Source organism: Cyprinus carpio, chromosome A6 (genome assembly GCF_018340385.1).
Source record: "Cyprinus carpio isolate SPL01 chromosome A6, ASM1834038v1, whole genome shotgun sequence".
Lineage (NCBI taxonomy): Eukaryota > Metazoa > Chordata > Actinopteri > Cypriniformes > Cyprinidae > Cyprinus > Cyprinus carpio.
In genome coordinates, this window is record NC_056577.1 from 13,778,995 (window position 1) to 13,789,358 (window position 10,364).

The window sequence follows — 10,364 nt, forward strand, 5'->3', positions numbered from 1 at the left end:
TGGCAACCTTTTTTGTATGCTTTTTAAATGAGAGTTGTGAGTCTAGGATGATTCCCAGATATTTAAAGTCAGATACCACTCTAACCTTCTCTTGGTTAACAATTACCTCAGGGTCATAAGTCACAGTAGTTTGTTTTGTAAAATACATACTGTTTTACTTATGTTCAGGTGTAAGCATGAATTAGTTAGCCATATGGATACCTTACTCATGGCCTCAGTCAGTTGGTGTGCAGCTTGTTGTTTATTTTTAGCATGCACGTAGAGGACTGTGTCATCTGCATACATTTGTAAATGTACAGATGGACAAACAGTGGGCAGGTCATTTATATAGAGACTGAACAGAAGGGGGCCCAGTATAGATCCTTGAGGGACACCTATTTTACAGTTTAGATATGTAGATTGAATGTTGTTAATGCATGTACTTTGTTTTCTGTCAGTTAAATATGATTTCATCCATTTGATTGCATTCCCACAAAAATTAAAATAAGATAATTTTGACAAAAGAACGTCATGATCGACGATGTCAAATGCTTTTTTTAAATCTAAAAATATTGCACCCAACACGCCTCCTTTATCTAAATTCATTTTGATGTTCTCGATGAAAAAGCAGTTGGCTGTTTCTGTGGAGTGATTACTTCGAAAGCCAAACTGCATTGGATGCAGTGTTGTATGACCTTTACTAAGATGAGTAGTCAGCTGTTTCGCCACCCATTTCTCTGCTACCTTGGATATTACAGGTAGTATACTGATAGGCCTATAGTTCTCCACCAGAGTTTTATTACCGGCCTTAAAAATGGGGGTTACCACAGCTGTTTTCCAGGAGCTTGGGAAAATACATTGTTTAATTGATAAATTGATTAAATGTGTAAGAGGTTTGATTAAAGACTGTTTATGAGTTTTAAAAAATACAGAATCAAGACCAAAGACATCTTTAGCTTTTTAGTTCCTTAATGAATTTATGGTATTCTCTACCTCAAGTTCACTAATTTCCTCAATTCTAAAAACAGGTTTATCAATTATTATTTATTTATTTACATTTTAACATTTCAATCATACTGTCATGTGTTTATGTCTCATCATTTCTTGACTTTATCAGCATTTTAATCCATCTTGTAGATGACCTGGGAACTAAGGTTCACTTAAAGTGGGAACTAAATGTCTTTTCTAGCTTGAGATCTACAGTCACAAAGAATTGTTCATTACACAGAATCTGTACCAGTATCATGGAGCGTAAGCATCACTTGGCCACTGAGTGTAGCTTGGGCTCCTCCTACACGAGACATTTCAGTAAGTTGTACTGTAGGCTCTCTTATAAAATAGCCTACCTTTTGATGTTAATTCATGTTCACTATGTACTATAGTAGTAAAGAGAAAGATTAAATGGGTTCACTAGCCCTTGAACTGAGGCGCTAAAGCGACCGCGCCTGCCCCATTAAGGAGCGGCAAAACTGTATTGTTTGAATTTCGTTGTGAATTCGGAATAATTTTAAAGCTGGTACTTTTTATTAAAAAATGACAAAGCACAGAGCTTTTTGCGATTACTGGACGCCAGTTGCACTTCAAATAATGAAGTCACGCATTAAAAGAACACAGACCAATCTTGTTTAGAAGAAGCCATATTAGTAATTATCATAAACGAGAATTGTTAACGATATTGCCAATATTCACACAGCTGACAGCTTTACCTGTTCTAGTTTGTTCAAGTTGTGCACGAAATAGACGCTGTATTTTCTGCACTTTCCCTTCTTGCGTTTCCGTCATTTCTCTCTCGCTGCACAGCGGAGCTGCGTTTATCAGACTGTGTGCGTCAGCACTGATGTGCGGCAGAGATGAGGACTATGGAAGCAGATTAGTCTCAAATATAATTCACGCAAAAAACACGATTCACACATGCGTAGACAATTTCACATGCATGAAACCTAATTCACGTACAAAATTCACGTGCGTGAAAAAAAAAATATATTCACAAAAAGCAATTCACATGCGCAAAATAAAATGATATATTCATAAAATACATATCACAAATGCAAAACACAATTCGTAGATATACAACTGTGCACAAAAACCTTTGAATGTTTAAAATGTACGAGTGTCTGAATGTACAAATTGTCATTTACTACGAATCCACTCGGATTTGTGTGTGTGTGTGTTTTTGAGACTTTCCTGGCAGAGCTCTCTTCCCACCTGGGTCTGTCGTACTCTTTAGCCAATCAGATGCGAGCTTACCATTCAACCAATCATATCATAAGCCACTGAGAGTGCATTCAAGGAGCACGATTCTGCGCACCTTTTGCGCAATATGAATTAATTAGAACGGAAATTAAGCCTTTACATCAGTAATCCCATAGACAGTAAAAGAAATGGACACAGCGACCCAATAGACTCTATGCACGATTACTTCCGCATTTTCTCTCAGCCCGCTCATCTACATCCGGTGCTGCGCCTTTGTGAAGAATTCGGTGGAGATGATGGCAAATTACACTCGCTGTTTACAAGAGCTTCCCGCGATTAACGTGAATGATGTTAATCGTATTGTGAGGCTGTCAGCTGTCACACCCAACAGAAAGAAGGAGAAGGGCTTCAAATTATATATTTCGAGCTACATCGACAACTTTGAGGGTGAGTATTCTCTCATTTCATATTAAATCCGACTAACGTTAGCGTCTCCGTTCCTGACCTGTCATACCGGTCTTTGTATTATTTATATATTTAGTTAAACATAAACATATAGTTTTACGTGTGCCTAAAGTGCTTGTTTGTGCAGTGTACATACAAATTGTGGAAAACTAATTGTTACTGACTTTGAGTAATTTCTCAGTTTCCAGTAAGGATCAGTTCACAGGAGAGATCAGCGTGAGGGCGACATGTTTCAGGTCGATAAGGAAGTCAGAGAAGCCCCATAGATTGAGAGTAGGAGGACACAAAAGACAGCTGAACTCTAAATGAGATGCATGTTTTAAACAGAAATTGTTTGTGGGTTCTACAGCTGTACAAAGACAGGCATAGTCAGTAAATGGGTTCATACGTGTTTCAATTTAATGATAGTAGTAATTACAGTATACGGGTATGTTTATAATCTATTTACATATAACATTAATTCCTAATTTAATTTAATTATATTCACAGATTGTATTAAAGGACTCTCGTCCTGTAATACTGTCACAGAGCAGTTGTTCTTGTGTTGCTGGGACAGCACTGTGCAACCACATTGTTGCACTACTCTACCAAACAGCCCACTACTCACAGCTTGGCATCAGTGCAGTTCCTCCAGTTCACAGCTGTACTGAAATGGAGCAGAGCTGGCACAAACCTAGAACAATGGTAATTTAAATTGAATTTGCATATACAAATTATATAAAAACTGAACTACTGGAAATGCAATAAATTAGTAAATACAATGAGCATTATTTAAGTTGATTTTTTTTATTAGCTTTGTAAGTACTATGAATGAACATAATCACTGCTTTTAAGGAAACATACTTTTTCTACATGACTTGTCAGTAACAGCATTTCTGTGAACAGTGATTATTTAGAAATACTGTAATCTAGTATTCCAAATTTTATTGTAGTAATGATTTTATTAATTTTATGGCCCCTGTGTGTTTTCTAGGGAGTCAAGCCTGGTCCTGTCAATAGAATGCTGGTTCTGTCTGCAAGACCAAAAGAGAGGAAGCTTGCTGAGGGGTTAAGGTAAAACACAAAAATTCTTCAATGTATTATTTTACTTTTTTTTTACGCATCTACACTTCAATAAGTGTAAACAATAAGTAAATAATTGGACACAAATTGATTTTTGTTGAAATCTTTTATTATTTCATCAACTATATTATACTATTAGAATCAAGTATTGCAGATAGCCATAAGGAGCAATATTTGCTTAGAATTGATTTTTAACAGCATTGTAAGGGCATGTTTTTTTTAATCGTATAAAAGACACTAACATCTGTTCATGTCAAATTCTTCAGCTCATACTAAAGAAGATTAATATAAAATGAAACATTTGAAAAATTTAAGTTTAAAATGAAAAATATGAAAGATTAGACAGATTAAAACTAAGGAAATTTACTTTTTGCTTAATACTTTTATTTTTTCATTTCAGGAGTACCCTTTACAAGGGTGTCACCAGTGAGCTGCCTGACCTCTCAGTCCTCCAAGTAGCAGAGGCATATAAGGACTTTGCCAGTGCTGTAGCCCCTTTGGTCACCACTATCGAGATGTCGCATGATGATCCTTTGGTTGATTCTGCCTTTGGCAAAGTTCAGTATGGAAGTGTGCTGTCATACCAGCAGCCAGCAGCAACAACACGCAACATTACTCACCATCAAGATGCCCCACCACCGCCACCTCTGCCACTAGTTGGTAAAAGCCTTGACACATCTGTTTGACTGTTTGTCCATAGTGAACATGGACAACTACACATGAAGTCACTGGCAGTAAGTTTGGATATGGCACACAAGATAGAGCATGCCACCAAAGAACAGAGTGCATCACTTGATTGGCACTCTGTCCGAAAGCCCAGAGTAACAGCGCCACATTTTAGGGAGGTTTGTCATGTGCGTGGCCAGAGCTCAGCTGAACACCTGGCTGAAAGAATCTACAAGGGAACTCGCCAGACAGCAGACATGAAGAGAGGTCTTGAAATGGAATTTGCAGCAATTGAGGAATACTGTCTGCTGCGAGAAGTTTAACTACCACTCTTGTGGATTCTTAATTCACCCCAATGCACCTTGGCTGGGGGCCTCTCCTGATGGGATTATTTCTGACCCTAAAGAGCACCATGTTTTTGGCCTTTTAGAAGTCAAATGTCCAAATGTCAAAAGTTACGTGGACTGTCCTTACCTTAAATTTAACAATGGCACACCAGAACTGAAACAACAACATGCATACTATTGGCAAGTTCAAGGACAAATGCTGATTTCAGGATTGGACTGGTGTGATTTTGTCATTTATGCACAGGATGACATGATGGTCCAGCCCATCTACAAAGAGATCAAAATGTTTCAAAACATTCAAGAGAAAGCCGACCATTTCTTTTTTTTACTTTTGCCAAGATGCCTACAGATGTAAAAAAAAAAAAAAAAAAAAAAAAAGACAATCATTTAGTATTGTTTTAATATGTATCAAAGTTTTTTGTATTTACACAAAATCACTGTACAGGAAATGTTTATCAAAGTTATTTATATTTACATGTTTACATTACTGCATTGCAGGCAACACTGTACAAAAGTTATTTATATTTACATGTTTACATTACTGCATTGCAGGCAACACTGTACAAAAGTTATTTGTATTTACATGTTTACATTACTGCATTGCAGGCAACACTGTACAAAAGTTATTTATATTTACATGTTTACATTACTGCATTGCAGGCAACACTGTACAAAAGTTATTTGTATTTACATGTTTACATTACTGCAGTGCAAATGATCAAAGTTATTTATATTTACATGTTTACATTACTGCATTGCAGGCAACACTGTACAAAAGTTATTTGTATTTACATGTTTACATTACTGCATTGCAGGCAACACTGTACAAAAGTTATTTATATTTACATGTTTACATTACTGCATTGCAGGCAACACTGTACAAAAGTTATTTATATTTACATGTTTACATTACTGCATTGCAGGCAACACTGTACAAAAGTTATTTGTATTTACATGTTTACATTACTGCATTGCAGGCAACACTGTACAAAAGTTATTTATATTTACATGTTTACATTACTGCATTGCAGGCAACACTGTACAAAAGTTATTTATATTTACATGTTTACATTACTGCAGTGCAAATGATCAAAGTTATTTATATTTACATGTTTATATTGTTTCTATTTGAACAAAAATAAATCCAAATTCAATCCCCAACCAATGTTATCTCATCTTTAATCCTTTGCCCATGCTTTTACTAAGGGGCCATTTTGGTAATTTACAAGGAGGCAAGCAACTGTGTACAGCTGGTTGATACTCCCTGTGACAGAAAGAGGGATGACTGAATCAAATAATTTGTGTTGCTTCACCCTGCGGATGAGACGCTCAATGTGGACCCTTAGCCGAGCAATGGACTGTGTCTCCCTCACTTCATCAGCTGACATCTGTTCCCGCTTCGACAGGTAAGCAGGTCTGTAGACTTTGCATGGCACACAGTCATCAACAAGAAAACCTTTGTCGACCATTATCGCCATTCCATGTTTCAACAGAGACACAATCCCAGACTGCTTAAAAAGCTATTTGTCCCTAACAGAACCTGCATAAAGGGATGACACAAAGGTGATTGCACTATGTGGTGCCATGCCGAATAATCCCTTGAAGGTGCAGTGGGACTTATAAGTGGAGAAGACTTCACTTTGAAGCAGGAGAGAGGATGGAGTTTGGCAACGCAGCTCTGTGCAGTCGATCAACACTTGTGTGTCTGGGTAGTCCTGGAACTCATTGGGTAGATGAGCCTTGACTTCCTCCTCAGACATCCAGATGCGGACAGACCCAAGAACGGTGTACAAAAAATTGGCCCAGGTTGTAATAATTCGGCTAACTGTGGACTGATGGATGTTGAATCTGTGGGCCAGATCCCGCTGTTTTAGGCCAACTGAGAGGTGGACCATGAAAAGGAAGAACTCATCAATGGGCTGCAGAGACTGACCCTGTAAAAATAACAAGGTTTGCAATTTATTTACATATAATGTGTTGGCTTCCACTGAAAATGTAAAGTTAAGTTTTGTTCTTCTATTTCTTTATTTACCCATGCACTGCCTGTTGTTCCAGCTTCACTCCTTATTGTAGTTGCTCTTGCTCTTGACACACGAATCATGTTGTGGGATGCAGGTTCAATGAGTTTCCAGAAAGCAATTAAATGGCTGTAAGTCATGAACCTAAATGAGATGTAGGACATTTTACATTAACATGAATATAAATCATAAAATCACAAACTAAAATTAATTACTTGAAGAAAACACACACACACACACACACACACACATATGGTTACACTTTATTTTAAGGTGTCATTGTTACAGTGTAATTATATAATATTAATAGTAATATTAATTAACAACATGTACTTACTATAGTACTTAAATACTGCATAATTTACTGTTATTACTATGGTAAGTACATGTAAATAAACAAGAATACAAAATAGTGTTACCATATATATATATATATATATATATATATATATATATATATATATATATATATATATATATACACACACACACACACATATATATATATATATATATATATATATATATATATGCGTCATATATAGTTATATCATATAAATCACAAACTAAAATTAATTACTTTAAACACACACACACACACACAAACATATATATAGGGTTTAAATCGTACCTAGTGTAGAACCTTACATCATCATCGGAAGCAGCAAATCGCCCCAAACAAAACCTTTGACTGACCGACAACTCCTCCACCTGTCTCCTTAGTCGGTCCACCTCTTTACGGAGATCCTCGGTTTGATTCAGTGCATTATCAACTGCCGCGGGTTCTGGAACTGAACAATAATCATGTTCCAGATGCTGGGCATCCATTGGCACAGGATCCTCATCCACTGGAGTGTAATCCTCCCTTCTTTGCCATACCCCGGTGCGCCTTGGTTCAGCAACGGAGTAGCCGTTCCACTGGAATAAGGTTGGTACAGCTCCCTTCCTCAGCAAGCGGCGCCCTTTAGGGGTCGATGGCTCGATCAGGTCATCACTTATAAAGTGACGACTACAGACCCTTGTATGAGATGTGATGTTAAATCGCTCACGTCGAATGCTGTGAATCCACTTTCTGCGTGTTTCTTCGTCCACAGGAAAAGTGTGGAAACTCAGTACAGAGTTGAACTTTGAGGAGGCCACACATAACGGGACACAACAATGGTCAGTCGAACTACTGTCTTCACGCCGTTGATATTTAAACTTTCTGGAAGCCATTAGTAATGCTTACCTATAATATAATATAATATAATATAATATAATACTTAAATTATAAATCGCTGTTTTATGAATGAGAATTTTTATGAATGAGTTTTGCCGGTAGTAGCTACACTTCGTTGTAGAATGCGCTAAGCGGAAGTAAAGACGCGGTCTGAGATTCTACCGGAAATACGTGAGCAGAGTTCGTGCATAGAGTGAATTGGAACTCAACTGAGACAAGTGAAGCCCATTTTTAGCTATTTTTAGCACTTCCGTTTCCGTAAATCTTCTAATAGCTGTGCGTGCAAACTGCCATCGTTAATCTTGCAGAGACGGCGAACTTGAGCGGGGAGTTCTTTGGCGTGAGTGAGCAGGAGTAAGTATTCTGATTAATTATTTTGTATAGTATTTTAAAATGTAACGCCAGGGCTTCTATGGGCTTCTCTCTTGACGTCTCCCCGATTGCCTGCGAGCTTCTGAATGCACTCTCAGTGGCTTATGATATGATTGGTTGAATGGTAAGCTCGCATCTGATTGGCTAAAGAGTACGACAGACCCACGTGGGAAGAGAGCTCTGCCAGGAAAGTCTCAAAAACACACACACACACAAATCCGAGTGAATTCGTAGTAAATGACGATTTGTACATTCAGACACTCGTACATTTTAAACATTCAAAGGTTTTTGTGCACAGTTGTATATCTACGAATTGTGTTTTGCATTTGTGAAATGTATTTTATGAATATATCATTTTATTTTGCGCATGTGAGTTGCTTTTTGTGAATATATATTTTTTTTCACGCACGTGAATTTTTTTTTGTGTGTACGTGAATTAGGTTTCATGCATGTGAAATTGTCTACGCATGTGTGAATCGTGTTTTTTGCGTGAATTATATTTGAGACTAATCTGCTTCCATAGAGGACTGTCTGAAACTCTCTTTTTCCACTAAAACTTTGATGCGCATCGTCTGTTTAATATGTGAACATAACAAAAGATTTGATCGCAAAACAATTAGGGAAAAAGGCAGTACATTAAAAATTTTAAGTTATAACATGTAAATATATACCCAGATAGCAATTTCACTCGGGCTGATTCTGGCTGAAATGCGTCTCTGTCGGTTCAGTCTCGGCATCGGTGAGAAGATAATGGGCCAGAGCCACGCCGACTCTACAAAACACTTCTGGCTGACAGACGGCTTTTCCCCTATGGGCCGATCTCGGGTGAAAGCTGTTGTACACGCGGCAGGTCCACACTCGGTGTAGTTGTGTGTATTAACCTTCGGTCAGAGTTCGTTTTATCACAGACGGGGCGCTGCTAGAATGAAGCAAATCATCCGCCTGAGAAAACTTTTTTTTATCGGTTAAATCCTGAGGAGCTTTCGGCGGGTAGTCGCCAGTGGAGACCTCAGCAAAAACGTCACTCGCAAATTAATATTTATGGTCGCAAATGCGACTGTTTTAGTCGCAGTTTGGAGCCCTGTGTTGAGCAACTCTCAATCTTAGCTTCCATTTAGACCTTTATAAAAATGACCACATTCTAACTTATAAATCATGTAAGAAGAATTACAATTGTAACAGGACTTAATTAGATAAATTTTTCAGAGAAAAGATCAGTATTAGTTTTGTGGTTTTTACCATATTATTAAATTGATTGTAACCTTCACACCTGTTTAATTTAAAGTGTTTCCCAAATCCAAAATAAATGCCTACCTAGAGAAAATTTTTGGGCATCATTGGTGCTGGTAAGCAGCTGACTCATATGCCTTTGGCCCAAAAATGCTGTTACGATTACTAGGTCACTAGGTTAGAGGTACGGCTATACATACAGCCACAATGTATAGAATCAGTATAATAACAGGGCTAAAGAATCAACACTATATTGATGTTTCCACTGTTTTGTGTGTGTGTGAAGGTGTCAGATCATGCTGTTGGAGAAGAGAACCCAGCTGATGCGAGAGACTCGCTCTGCCGTAGATTCAGACACTGGACAGGGAGACATACGAACCATGAGAGCAGAGATTCACCGCATGGAGGTGTGTGCATAATTTTGTATTTGTGAAAGTAACTTGTGTGGTTTCAATCTGAATGGATGTTAGGTACTGTATGTGTTCAGGTTTGTTATGCTCAACTGATGAAGCAGCAGGAGAGGTTGCTGAGAGACATGGTGTCAGTGGTGGCCAGGCGTGAGACAATAGCTGTTCGGAGTGAGGCTCAGGCATGTTCTGACCATAAGCAGCCCACACACAATGACTATCACAACATTCTCCAGAGCCTCCGCATAAAGATTCTTCAAGCAAAGAAGGTGTGTCTGTTTGAAGACATTTTATATTAGTTTTTATTTTATTTAAAATATATTATTTATTCATTCATTTAGTTATGATACTTTCCACTTTATACCTAATTTATTGTACTTTTAGCTTTTTCTACTTTCAGTTTACT

General features: G+C 37.7%; 1 protein-coding gene across 1 annotated transcript; it reads right to left on the reverse strand.

Annotated features, from left to right (window-relative positions):
* Positions 1 to 6,232: 6,232 nt before the first annotated feature.
* LOC109053739 lies at positions 6,233 to 8,188 on the reverse strand. The gene is made up of 3 exons (XM_042758128.1): positions 7,362 to 8,188; positions 6,745 to 6,874; positions 6,233 to 6,646 (listed from the first exon to the last, which is right to left on the reverse strand). The coding sequence occupies exons 1-3, from the start codon at positions 7,943 to 7,945 to the stop codon at positions 6,233 to 6,235; spliced, it is 1,128 nt and encodes a 375-aa protein (XP_042614062.1). The 5' UTR covers positions 7,946 to 8,188.
* Between the last annotated feature and the right edge of the window lie 2,176 nt (positions 8,189 to 10,364).